We start from the raw sequence: 12,711 nt of genomic DNA on the forward strand, positions 1-12,711 counted from the left end.
TATAAAATAGAATAGTAGAACGAAACATGTACTGTTTATCTTCTCCGATGGTTCTGCGTATTCTCCATTTTGTAATCAACATGTAACGAAAAGTAAGAAAAGTGTAAAGCCAACCAAATATATGAAGAAAAGTAATCAGACGATCAATTGTTTCATCTTATGATTAATCAGTTGTTGTTCAATCTCACCGGAGCTAGCTTGATTTCCTTTGATAGAAAATTGGGATCCTTTATAAAGTTCATTGCCAAATCAAACGCTTCTGTGATATCTGTGATGAGAAAAAAAAACAAAAAATAAGAAGAAGAAGCGCGTGTGCCAAATGATAACGAATGAGTACAGTTTTGTATATATTGTAGAAAATATATGGTATATCATAGCATATGCCTTATAATAGTTATATGGTTAATTTTTTTTCAGAAATGGTTATGTCCCCTAATTCCCCTATGATAAAATCATAAAGTGGAGGTTGAATAACAAGTAACTAATATACGTAAAGAAAAAAAAGTTTTAAAAAAGTGGAATGGACTTTAAAACTTAGGGAATATGTTGGTGGGCCAAGTTTTGAAAGAATGTATAAAGTAATGGATTCTTTTACAAGTTTACTCGTGTGCTGGTTTGGAGATAATGATTTGATCCAAAACGAGAAGCAAACATTAATGGGGGTTGATTCATGATTAATCTAATACAATAAAGTAGACATATCTGCCTTCTCAATGTGTCCACGTCGTTTTTGGAGGCTGGGGCATTTTACAACACGTGTCGATTCGCTGGGCTATCTGTGTATTTCACGCGTTTACTTTTTTCTAACCATCTCTTTCCTTCTTCCTCTTCCAACGGCGAACTCCTCGACGAGATTTGCGATAAACTTCAAACGAGCTTTGATATCCGTAACGTCTCACCAGTCCTTGAATTCCCTTGATTAATCCACTCTTCCCACTTGAAGATTCGATCTACCTCTTCGTTTTCCTCAGTAACCGCCTGGAGCTTCAGCTATAAATCAAGGGAAGGACCTTCCTCAGTATTCAATCAAAGGATACGATTTTGTCATCTTATTCGTACACTATAAATATAGATCTGAAGAGAGAAATTTCTTACTCTCGAATTCTAAACTCAGTAAGAGCCTCTTCGATTATGGCCAACCCTCATCTGCTTCTGTCTGATTTAAAGGTTGGTCGTTGGAGGGAGGCTGTTGTGACACGGGTCCTCCGTTGTTGGAAAGCAAGGAACTTGAAAAAGAGTGGAGAGCTTATGGGATAGACATAGTTATGAACTTATGATAGATGAGAAGGTATTTGTTCATCTGAATCTATGATAGCTTCAAGGCTTTGGCAGCAATTATGATTAATGCAAAATGTTTGATTGTATTTTCTTCATTGCAGTCGTTATAAATCTATAATCAACTGATGATACTAACAAACACCGTACTACCTTTTTTGTTCTTAAGTTTCCTAACACACTACTCAATTTACTTACGTATGTTTTGCAGGTACACATTTCTAATGGCTTAACCTTATATATTGGATATTGTAAGAGAGATTATGGGAATCAAAACCACCTAGAATGATGAGACACAGTTAATTAAGCGTAAAATGGCTAATCTATGAATTGACCGGTTAGTTTAGTTCTCTGTTTTATTATTATAGATGAGTAGCTAATTTATATATCCCCATTTCTGAAATGTTTCCCTTCACATTCTGTAGTGACCTACATTCTGTGTTACTGTTTTTGATGGCCTCTGCCAACATACTTCATGACAAATTTGTGGTTAATGGTGTTGAGCATAAGTTCATAGTAGCCACGACCATTAATCCTAAGTTAGTAGGAGGTATGGGTCTTCTTAACAACTAAGTCCAGTTAATGAACTTTGCTTATTTAATCTGTTTGTGTATATGTTTTGCTTACTCCCAGGTCGGCTATTACTAAACTCCACCACAGTCAGTCATTTTTACTTTGACAAAGAAAGTGCTGTTGGGCAGACCATACTTGATGCGTAAATTGAGTACTTTCATACATTTACTCAGTAAAAAAATAGCTTTATACCCTCCTAACCCTCTTAAATGTTTCATTCAGCAGGAACCGTTTCAGTGATGATGCTTCTTCCTTAGGTCCAACAAAATATGAAGATATTCAAAAACTTGAAACCGTTACGGTGGCTTAGCTAATGCTTGTGTTCTCAACTCTGATCCCCAGGTCCGGAATAAACCTCATCTCTTACTGCTTAATCTCTCTACAATTAAGTGGTTTCCCATGTATTGTGTGGACAGACTGTGAAGTTTCTCTGCATATGGGTGGTGCTACACCTCAAGTTTAAAAGCACTAGAAAGGTTCAACGTGGTTTCTCAACATCCACATGTGCAACATGCAAGAACAGCAATGCCGTTGGGACTCAAAGGTGATCCTTCCCAGGCTCCTGTTTACTGCTATTTGAACTGCAATTCACAGCCATTTTTTACCAACCACTGTTCGCTAATGTCAAGTCTGTTAATGATGGTACTGTGTCCAGTTGTCTGTCTCAGATGGATCAGAAGCGGCTGTGTTTGTACCTTTTGATGGTCAGATTACAAAGCTCACCAATGTCTGTGCTGGACCTGCTGGTGATATTGTACAGCTAATGGTAGTACTGAGAAATAAACATTTCAATGAATGTGTTAAATTCTTGACAAGCACAACCACTGAACCCTAAGTTTGTTTTGTTTGGCAGGAGCAAGGTATAGTCCTGCAAGCTGGAATGCTCAGCTTCTTTTTTTCAAGAAATGACACATTCAGGACACTAGGACAGCTCAGAAAGTTCAGCAAGGACACAAAATTTGTGTCTAAGGTTAGTCATTTGGGTGGGCAACAGAGGACCAACAAAAACTTAATTTATGTGCAGATGATCGATGCAACATGTAAGATTTCAAACTTGAAAACTTATAAAGAGGAAGATATTCAGATATATAAGATCAGTTCAACATATCTAATTCAGTTGACTCTTAGTTTAGCTTTAGTCCCAAGTAAACATTTGGAACAAGTTGTCAGGCTCATTAGCCCAGTACGACATCCACAAAAATTAAGCAAGTGCAAAAAAATTTACGTTTAATTATATGATTAAATCAATCCCAACAATTTCATAACGTCCAACTCTGACCAACAAAAAAAATCTACAACCTTCTACACCTTTAGGATATGAGACAAATAAAGTTGAGCTTTTCATAAAATTAACACATGTGCCTTTGCCTTGGCGATAATATGGTGAAGAGAAATCATATATTTCAGGCTAGAGGCACACTCCTACACTCCAAAGAACCAATACGTTGAGGAACTCAGCAGGGACGCATAAACTCACCATATCTAACACGAACCTGGACAGAAAAAGAAGATACTTTTTTGAGATTCATGGTGTGACCAGAGAAGCCCCTCAGACAGACGGTGGGATTGATGTTGTTGATGGTTGAAAGAACTGCAGCTGTCACTCCAGCTTTATCAGAGCATAAGTTATTTTTTTTAATATAAATAAATTATATTTATAGTTAAAAATTATTTATTTATATTACATTACGTAAATTAGTAAAGTGAATCATTTGAAGCACACAAAATAATTTTATTTATACGATTAGTATATATCTTTAGTATTTTTTGTCAGAAATATATATATGTTTTTTTTGTTGAAATAAACCAAAATAAGCTAAATACAGATCTATAAATGAGTTTCAATAAACACAAAAATACAATTAGATAACTAAATAAACAGAATTCCAATATAAAAGTATTAGCAAGCTAAAAGATATAAAGAAACAATGAGCCAGTTTGTAAATAAGTATATCGACAGAATAATAAATTGCAACGAGTTAACCTTTCAAACTAAAATTAACTAAATAGCTTTCATTAATTGAGCAACAATCTATAATATCCTTATTTAATTGTAATCAAATTAGAACAAATAATAAAATTGCAACTACAAAAAAAATATTGAGACGACGACAACGAAACGACTAAAGAAACTGTGATTCTCACATTGTCGACAAAGTGAGCTGAATTGGTACGTTTCAATCGTTTCATCAATTGTTTGTGAAGAAAACTTAATAATACATGAAGTTTTCGAATTAAAATTTGGAAGTTTCGTGTTGTTGTTCTTCGGATGATACATTTGAGCTTGCTTTGTTGTTTGAATCCAATATGGAGTGAAGAATCAGAAACACAAAGCAGAAATTTCAGGAAGCTTTACTTACTACTTACGGATAAAGATGAACTAATAATTAATTTACTTTTTGGTATTAAATTTAGATTAGTTTCTAAAATAAATTTCAAATTTTGTTCCTTCTATATAATGTCTACAAGATACTTAATAGTATAAGTATGTTATTTAAATAAAATATCAACTTCACTATATGTTTAAATTCCAAATAAATTAACTTTGTTACAATTAATGGTTTCTTATTCTACTTTTATTGAATCGATTAGTCATAACCAATTATGCTATTCTATTTTGAACTAAGCAACTACAAAATAACGTAATATATTATTGTTGCTAACGACTACTAAATAGATCGGAAAATATCATTTTCTTTTAATATATTTTCATTTTTATATTTTTGAACATATATTTTTTACTAAAACTATTAAATAATTTGTAAATTTATATAAAAATACAAAACACGAATCCGGCGCGTAGCGCCGGAATACCACTGGTTAACACTAAAATAAAGAAAAGAAAGATAACTATCTGGAACAAAGCAAAATAAATAAAATAGTATATAATATTCAAGTTGTGATTCAATCCGCCACTGATTGAAAGAAAGATCCATTCACCTCTTAAAAAGAAAGAGAACTAATCTTCAAGAGTCCTCTTGTCGTTGGCATAGAAAAGGTGGGATTTGTCTATTGTATAGGTTCTCCATATGATATAGTATAGATTATATATTTGTTGTGTGTTTTGTTTTGTGTTTAAGATGTTGAATCTGGGAAAAGTAATAGTATAATAGAAGCAATGGGTAGATCCGTCAAAGAGTTTGTATATATATAATAAAATTTAGTAACGGCAAGTCAGGAGTCGTCGGTGGATCGTAGGAAACGTGATTGAATCTTAGTCATCTTTCTTATACGTGTTAAGATTGATTTTGATTTACAGCCGCCGCCTCTTTTGCTTGGCAAACCCCTCTATGCCTATAATTGCCTCACATACGTACACTTTTGCATGTTCAATCCAATTCTCTTTTGAAGTCATTGGTACATTTGCATGTTGAATCACTTCTCTTCTTTCTTTCTTGGAAGATTAAGAGGATAACATTTCAAAATTCTGAATCTTCTTTTCTTTTTGTTCGTTCGGGTTAAATCTTTTTCTTTTTGATTCAGGGTATTGATCTTGAGCTTCAAGTTTGGAATCTGAATAAAGATTTTTCTTTATTGATGGGAGGAGGAAATTCTAAAGAAGATTGGAGGCAAGAGTCGCCATCTTCATCATCATCATCATCATCATGGGCGTCTCATCAGAGTTATCCTCAGTCTGGACCAGGCAGCTACAACTACCCTCCTCCACCCTCTTTTTCTCCATCTCCTGCGGCTCCCAGTTTTGGTGATCATCTTCCTCAGCCGCCTTCTTATAGTCAAGAGCAGGGCTATGCTTATCCTTATCCTCCCCCACAGCCACAGCCACAGCCTTTGCAGACTACTCATGCTGCTTCTTCTTCTGATAGAAAAAAGTTTGATCGTAGGTATTCCAAAATATCTGATAATTACGCTTCTTTAGATCAGGTGAGAGAGCTTCTTTCTTTCTTTCTTTCTTTCTAACAAGTGATGAATGAATGATACAGATATAGTTTTGGTTTTGCCTTAAAAAAATAGTGTTTCTACGATGATTCCACAGGTGTCAGAGGCTCTAGGGCGTGCGGGTCTTGAATCTTCTAATCTTATCCTCGGTATTGATTTCACCAAAAGCAATGAATGGACAGGTTGCTTTGAGCTTTTTCCTTTCTTTCTTATATGATACAAATCTTCATCTAGGACATGCTTGGGCTAATCATCATCATCATCATTGTTTGGTTTCTGTGCTGCTGCAGGCGCCAAGTCCTTCAATAAGAAAAGCTTGCATCATATCAGCAGCAATACTCCCAATCCTTATGAACAAGCTATCACTATCATTGGAAGAACCTTAGCCTCCTTTGACGAGGACAACTTAATTCCTTGTTTTGGGTTTGGTGACGGTAAGTATATCCACTGCTTACTTGGTGTCTTTTGTTATTTCAGATAATTAGTGCAATGGTTAAATATCATCAACATATATTTTGCTCTCTCTTTTTTTTTTGGCAGCATCAACTCATGATCAAGACGTGTTTAGTTTCTATCCAGAGGGTCGATCCTCTAATGGATTTGAGCAAGTTTTGGCTCGCTACAGAGATATTGTCCCTCACCTTAAGCTCGCAGGTAGGTTTCTTTTTTTCTTTGTATCTCATTGTCAAACGCAAACTTTCAAGTACTTAGTTAAATAAACCCGTGTGTAATTGTATTCGTATTATTCAGGACCGACATCTTTTGCACCCATCATTGAAATGGCGATGACAGTGGTTGAGCAGAGTAGTGGCCAATACCATGTGTTAGTGATCATAGCCGATGGACAGGTTAATATTTTTAATGCCTAAGCTGTGATATGTTGATACCTCTGATCTCTCTGTTGTGTCTAAGGATATCAATCAATCTCAGGTAACAAGAAGTGTGGATACGGAACATGGGCAATTAAGTCCCCAGGAACAGAGGACTGTTGATGCAATTGTGAAAGCAAGGTTTGTGTGAAAAATATCTACTACTACTACTTTTGTGTTTCAATTTTATTTTCTTCTTTGTAGGTGTGTTAAGTAATTCGTTCCTTTTTCTTTTCTGTTGGGTGTTGCATGCAGTACACTTCCTTTGTCAATAGTGTTAGTCGGGGTGGGGGATGGACCATGGGACATGATGCAGGAGTTTGATGATAACATACCTTCCCGAGCTTTTGATAACTTCCAAGTAAAACATTACCTCCCTTTTTCTTTTTTTCTTCTTTTCTTTCAATGAAACATTGATTCTTGCATTTACCCCATCTCTCTTTTATCTGTTTATAATATAGTTTGTGAACTTCACGGAGATCATGTCGAAGAACAAAGAGCAGTCTCGGAAGGAGACAGAATTCGCACTCTCTGCTCTCATGGAGATTCCTCCACAGTACAAAGCCACCATCGAGCTTGGCCTTTTAGGGTACTACTTCACCTAAACCCCCCCCCAAAAAACTTGTATTGTTTTTTATGAATGTACTTTTATTCTTCTCTTCCTGTGGCAGGCGAAGAAATGGGAGTATCCCAGAGAGAATCCCACTTCCACCTCCGGTGCAGAGCGGTTCAACATTCTTCAACCCCTCCAAAGCTTCCCCAATACCGAATTTTGAACCTAGTGTTCCTACTTATCCCATGGAAACCAAGGATGTTGACGATAATCAGGTTGAAAAATATAGTACAAGTGTTTGAAATGTTTTCTTTTATATATAAACTCTGCTCTTATACAGTTTGGTTTTTCTTGTGAACAACAACAGCTATGCCCGATATGTCTGACCAATCCCAAAAACATGGCGTTTGGTTGCGGCCATCAGACATGTTGTGAATGCGGTCCAGGCCTTAAGGTGTGTCCTATTTGTCGTGCATCCATCCAGACCAGAATTAAGCTCTACTAGCACCAATCTCTCTCTCTCTCTCTGTAAAAAGAATGATAATAAGAAATGGGTTCTTTTGTTCTTTGATTGGTTTCCGAAACTTTTAGCTTGTTGGCAAATTTCTTTTTACTTTTAGTGCTTTTTTGCTTTGACTTTCTCTTCATCTGTCAAAGAATCCTATTTTCATCATCAAAAAGGCTTTGCTGTTTTATATATATTTTCTCCCTCCCATATAAATGTAGAATACAAGCCCACTAAAGACATCTCAAATCTTTTTCTTACAGCAAAAAGGCCTATTACTGAAATGGGCTTAAAGCAATATTCACCACTCATCAATTATCCACTCACTTCTAAAAATTTATAATAATTCCAAAAAAAAAGAAAAAAAATTCCAAAAAGGTTGGCTCACTTTTTGCTTCTTGTTCTGCTGACGATTGATTCTTAGCTTGTAGCCATATAATAATCCAAACAGGGAGAGAATATAGCTTTTCATGGATTCTCTTCGATTCAACCTTCACCAATCTCCCTTTCAGCTGAGACCCAGAAAAACTTTTCGACCGAGAATCACTAGCATTTCGAACCAAACCGATGAAACCGATCCGCGACCAACATCCTCGCCCGGTAAGATCCAACGCTTAGTACTCAACAATGAAGGTCGTACCAAACTCAACTCCGGTCCTGACCGCGAATTCTATTCATACCCACGGTTCGTGAACCACGTCGACGACGGCTTCATATCCTCCTTAACGGATCTCTACAGAAACCGGTTAAGATCCGGTTCGATTGTATTAGACATGATGAGCTCATGGGTTAGCCATCTACCAGAAGAGGTGAAGTTCGAGAAAGTAGTGGGACATGGTCTTAACGCACAGGAACTTGCCAGAAACCCTAGACTCGATTACTTCTTCATCAAGGATCTTAACGAGGATCAGAAACTCGAGTTCCAAGACAAATATTTCGATGCGGTTTTATGTTCTGTCGGTGTACAGTATCTACAACAACCCGAAAAGGTGCGTTTAAAAAAATAAATAATAATAAGGTGCGTAATAGTAAAACTTGATATATATATATATATATATATCTGTCTATTTCCTAAACCGGACATGGATATTAACGCGCAGTTGTTTGCGGAAGTGTATAGAGTGTTAAAACCTGGAGGTGCGTTGATAGTGAGTTTTAGCAATCGGATGTTTTATGAGAAAGCAATCAGGGTTTGGAGAGATGGAACCGAGTACGGTCGGGTGCAGCTGGTGGTTCAGTACTTTCAGTCTGTCCAAGGGTTTACTCAGCCGGAGATCATCCGGCAACAGCCTCCTCCTAGTGGTGGTGGAGGAGCTGAGAAACCGGTTTTTAATTGGTTTATGGGTTTAATTGGTTTAGCTTCTAGGCCAGACCCTTTTAATGCTGTGATTGCTTATAAGAATTTCAAACCTCTGTATGAGTAAACAAAGTAACAAACAAATAGTGTATTATTATTTATTTAAGAGTGTAAATGCATTATCACGTTTTTTCTGATATTACTACGAATGGAAAGTATATAGAAAAGAAGTTGATCTTGAATAACAAGTTTGAAACTTAGATAAGAAAGTAAAAGAAGCTTTGAACCTAGAGGACCAAATCCAGCTGGAGAAACTTGCATGAGAAATTCAAAAACAGTAAAAAAGAAAATTTTAGATTTCTAGAAACCAATGGGATTAGAGGAACCTACAATACAAAAGAATTATCTGAAAGAAAAAAAAATCATACAATGTGGAAATTATAATATAGTATGACATAATTTTCATCAATAGCATGCATGTGTTTGTTTGATTCGTTTTGTTCGTAGATTCATGGACAATTTTAATAATATCCAAGCAAGGTAGCTTTGTCCCTTTCCACGAGTATCACGAGTTGCTTATATTATGATTTTTGATTTTATCTATGCCAACATTACTAAAAATACGTTATATTATGTTAATTGCATGTAGTACTACTGACGTACAGTTAATTAGTAAATGTTAAATTAGTAGCTATGAAGAAGTTACCAACAAAACTAATTTGGTTAAACGTTTGTCAAAGAAATCATCTGCGGAAGTGTCAAAGACACAAAACAAATATTGAACCATAGATGAAGCAAAGAAGTTGATTCGAAGTTGCCCCTTGTTTTCTTAAATCCCTTTTTACGTGTATATATACATGCATGTGTATACTACTAACCCAATCATTCACCTCAACACATCATATCCTTCACACATATTTTTTCTTCAACCCCTTCCTCCTCGATCGCCAGTATGGCCAAACGCTTCCAGTTGAACCCAAAGCCCTTCGGTACTAACCCACCAGCCGATCCTCTCAAAAGGGTCTCTCTGATCCCAAGATCCGCCGAGCAGAAGCTGACTGATAACCTAGGCGAGAGGCGTCCCGTAGCCGCGAAAACTCACGAAGACGGAGAACAATCAGATGGTCACCATGTTGCTCCTCCTCCAAACACTGTGGAACCTCCTACTAAGGTGATGGATCACGAGCCCGAGACGAAGATCGGTTCTGTAGTCCCTAAGACCGCACATCATCCACATTCATCTGAGGATATCGTCGATGCCAATAGTCGACACTCTTTGGTGCCGAGATCATTGGGTGACAACTCTCTCGGTGGAAGATTTGGACCGGGAAAGAAACAAGCTTTCCATAGAAATGGGAGACCCATGTTTTCACTATCTGATGACCGAGTGATGGCCGATAGAGTCTTGAAGACTCATAGTCCAGACATGATCTTCTTTGATGTCAAATCACTTCTCTCCGTTGTTGATGACATCTTCAAGTCTCATGTCCCATCCATCGACTCCTCTGCTCCTAAGGTTTTTTTTGTTTTGTTTCTTGCTTCGCAATCAATCCCCCCCCCCCCCAATTTAAATATATATATGTAGACTAATTCCATTTTTCTTTCAAATTCATCAAAATTGTGCAGCCGTCACTCGTTTTCAAGGACTACACAGACCATGTCTCCTTTGAGACATTCGCGGACCTCATCGATCAAATCTCTTGCGAGGTATATACATACAGTCATACTCATAAGAAGCTTTCTTATTTTAACATTCGATTCATTTTCTTAATGTCTCTGACACAGATCGAGTGCAAGTGTCTTCATGGTGGTGACTCTCACGGTATGAAGACAACAGGGCTTCACTTAGACAGTCGCAATACGGCGACGTTCTCTGTTCTGTCAATGGTCTCCAAATACCGCTGGGATGCTAAGCTAGTCCTTATCCTAGCCGCTTTGGCCGTCAAATACGGCGTTTTCCTCCTCCTCGCAGAGACATACGCAACAAATCAGCTCACTAAATCTCTGGCACTCATCAAACAGCTGCCTAGCATCTTCTCTAGGCAGAACGCGCTACACCAGCGTCTCGACAAGACCCGAGTTCTGATGCAAGACATGGTTGATCTCACCACTACCATCATCCATATCCATCAACTACCACCTAACCATATCACAGCCGCTTTTACCGATCATGTCCCCACTGCAGTTTACTGGATTGTTCGCTGTGTTCTGATCTGCGCTTCTCATATCAATGGCGCCAGTGGTTTCAAGCAGGAGTACGTACACAAAAACAAAACAAAAAAAAATATATCCTGATTTGAAGATTTCTTGACATTCAAGAAAACAGTTTAAAGTGTTTTTTTTTCTTTTTAATGATATTTGGGGTGGGCAGCCAAATCATGTCGTTTATGGAAGTTTCGGAGATACATGAGAATAGTGAAAGGCTTAGGAAGATCAATGCTTACCTGCTAGAACAACTCAAGAAGAGTCACTTGACCATTGGTGAGATTTATTGCATAATTCGAGTTCAATTATATTTTCTCTCGCTTTTGATTCTCTGATCTCGAGCTCTCTCTGTATACAATACAATACAATACAGAGGATGGTATCATGGAAGACGAGTATCAAGAACTCATTCAGACGTTCACTACTATCATTCACGTTGACGTTGTTCCTCCTCTGATTCGTCTTCTCAGACCCATTGACTTTCTTTACCATGGAGATGGTGCTTCCAAGAGACGCGTAATCTAACCTAAAGAATATTTTTCTTTCAAATTCTCTTTGCCGCTCCTTTTGATTATGTCTGATCCGTTTTCAACCATTAATTAACTAAACTAGGTTGGGATCAATGTGCTCACCCAAAAGCACGTCCTTCTTCTGGTATCTGACCTAGAAAACATCGAAAAAGAGCTCTACATCCTGGAATCGCTCTACACAGAAGCATGGCAGCAATCATTCGAGATTCTATGGGTCCCAGTTCAAGATTTCTGGACAGAAGCCGATGATGCTAAGTTCGAGTCACTTCATTCCAACATGAAGTGGTACGTTCTTGGAGAGCCTCGGAGGTTAAGGAGATCTGCTGTCAGGTTTGTGAGACAATGGTGGGGATTCAAGAACAGACCTATTCTCATTGCACTTGATCCCAAAGGTCAAGTTATGTCCACTAACGCTTTCCCCATGGTCTGGATCTGGCAACCCTTCGCCCATCCATTCACGACCTCAAGGGAACGTGATCTCTGGGGTGAACAGGAGTGGAATCTTGAGTTCTTGATTGATGGCACTGATCCTCACTCCCTTAACCAGGTTTTCCTTTATTCATAAAAAGAAAAAACAGAGTATTTCTTTGTAAAATAATATTCCTTGTGCTACAAGTAACCTAAAGAATATTTTTTCTTATATCAGCTTGTTGAAGGAAAATACATATGTCTCTATGGAGGAGAAGACATGCAATGGATCAGAAGCTTCACTAGTCTGTGGCGTAGTGTCGCAAAAGCAGCAAACATTCAAGTCGAGATGGTTTATGTTGGAAAAAGGAACCCTAAGAAGGGAATCCAGCCGATAATCAACACAATCAGAGACGAAAACCTCAGCCACACACTCCCGGACTTGTTCCAGATCTGGTTCTTCTGGACGAGGATAGAGAGCATGTGGGAGTCGAAGCAACGGATGCTAAAAGCCCACGGAACCAAAGGCTTTAAAGAAGAGGAAAAGGACCTTGTTCTGCAAGAAATCGTTGCTATGTTAGGTTTTGGAGGAGAAGGAG

The 12,711-nt window shown here is 37.6% G+C and overlaps 3 protein-coding genes across 4 annotated transcripts; all 3 read left to right on the forward strand.

Annotated features, from left to right (window-relative positions):
* Window positions 1-4,692: 4,692 nt before the first annotated feature.
* On the forward strand, window positions 4,693-7,864 carry LOC108836570 (E3 ubiquitin-protein ligase RGLG1). 2 transcript variants are annotated; one of them, XM_018609714.2, is made up of 11 exons: window positions 4,693-4,846; window positions 5,332-5,730; window positions 5,843-5,927; window positions 6,036-6,179; window positions 6,286-6,399; window positions 6,496-6,593; window positions 6,676-6,755; window positions 6,870-6,975; window positions 7,076-7,203; window positions 7,286-7,442; window positions 7,535-7,864. In XM_018609714.2, the coding sequence occupies exons 2-11, from the start codon at window positions 5,386-5,388 to the stop codon at window positions 7,670-7,672; spliced, it is 1,395 nt and encodes a 464-aa protein (XP_018465216.1). In that variant the 5' UTR covers window positions 4,693-4,846; window positions 5,332-5,385; the 3' UTR covers window positions 7,673-7,864. The 2 variants fall into 2 exon arrangements, with proteins under 2 accessions (XP_018465216.1, XP_018465217.1); XM_018609715.2 differs by lacking the exon at window positions 4,693-4,846 and adding an exon at window positions 4,894-5,205.
* Window positions 7,865-8,023: 159 nt separating this feature from the next.
* Window positions 8,024-9,166, forward strand: LOC108805226 (uncharacterized). The gene is made up of 2 exons (XM_018577211.2): window positions 8,024-8,661; window positions 8,773-9,166. The coding sequence occupies exons 1-2, from the start codon at window positions 8,143-8,145 to the stop codon at window positions 9,094-9,096; spliced, it is 843 nt and encodes a 280-aa protein (XP_018432713.2). The 5' UTR covers window positions 8,024-8,142; the 3' UTR covers window positions 9,097-9,166.
* A 691-nt stretch (window positions 9,167-9,857) lies between these two features.
* LOC108862405 (protein SIEVE ELEMENT OCCLUSION A) lies at window positions 9,858-12,711 on the forward strand (the record flags this gene model as incomplete). The annotated part of the gene is given in 7 exon segments (XM_018636518.2): window positions 9,858-10,485; window positions 10,596-10,676; window positions 10,755-11,224; window positions 11,341-11,450; window positions 11,548-11,690; window positions 11,787-12,251; window positions 12,351-12,711. Coding segments are annotated over 7 exon segments (2,194 nt in total), but the record flags the coding sequence as incomplete, so codon positions are not given.

Source organism: Raphanus sativus, chromosome 5, assembly GCF_000801105.2.
Source record: "Raphanus sativus cultivar WK10039 chromosome 5, ASM80110v3, whole genome shotgun sequence".
Classification (NCBI taxonomy): Eukaryota; Viridiplantae; Streptophyta; class Magnoliopsida; order Brassicales; family Brassicaceae; genus Raphanus; species Raphanus sativus.

Bases quoted from the DNA above. Each gene is read 5' to 3' on its own strand.
- LOC108805226 (XM_018577211.2), top strand. From the start codon at position 8,143: ATGGATTCTCTTCGATTCAACCTTCACCAATCTCCCTTTCAGCTGAGA. The intron at 8,662-8,772 runs GTGCGTTTAAAA...ATTAACGCGCAG, and splicing joins ATCTACAACAACCCGAAAAG to TTGTTTGCGGAAGTGTATAG.
- LOC108836570 (XM_018609714.2), top strand. From the start codon at position 5,386: ATGGGAGGAGGAAATTCTAAAGAAGATTGGAGGCAAGAGTCGCCATCT. The intron at 6,400-6,495 runs GTAGGTTTCTTT...CGTATTATTCAG, and splicing joins CCCTCACCTTAAGCTCGCAG to GACCGACATCTTTTGCACCC. The intron at 7,443-7,534 runs GTTGAAAAATAT...GAACAACAACAG, and splicing joins AGGATGTTGACGATAATCAG to CTATGCCCGATATGTCTGAC.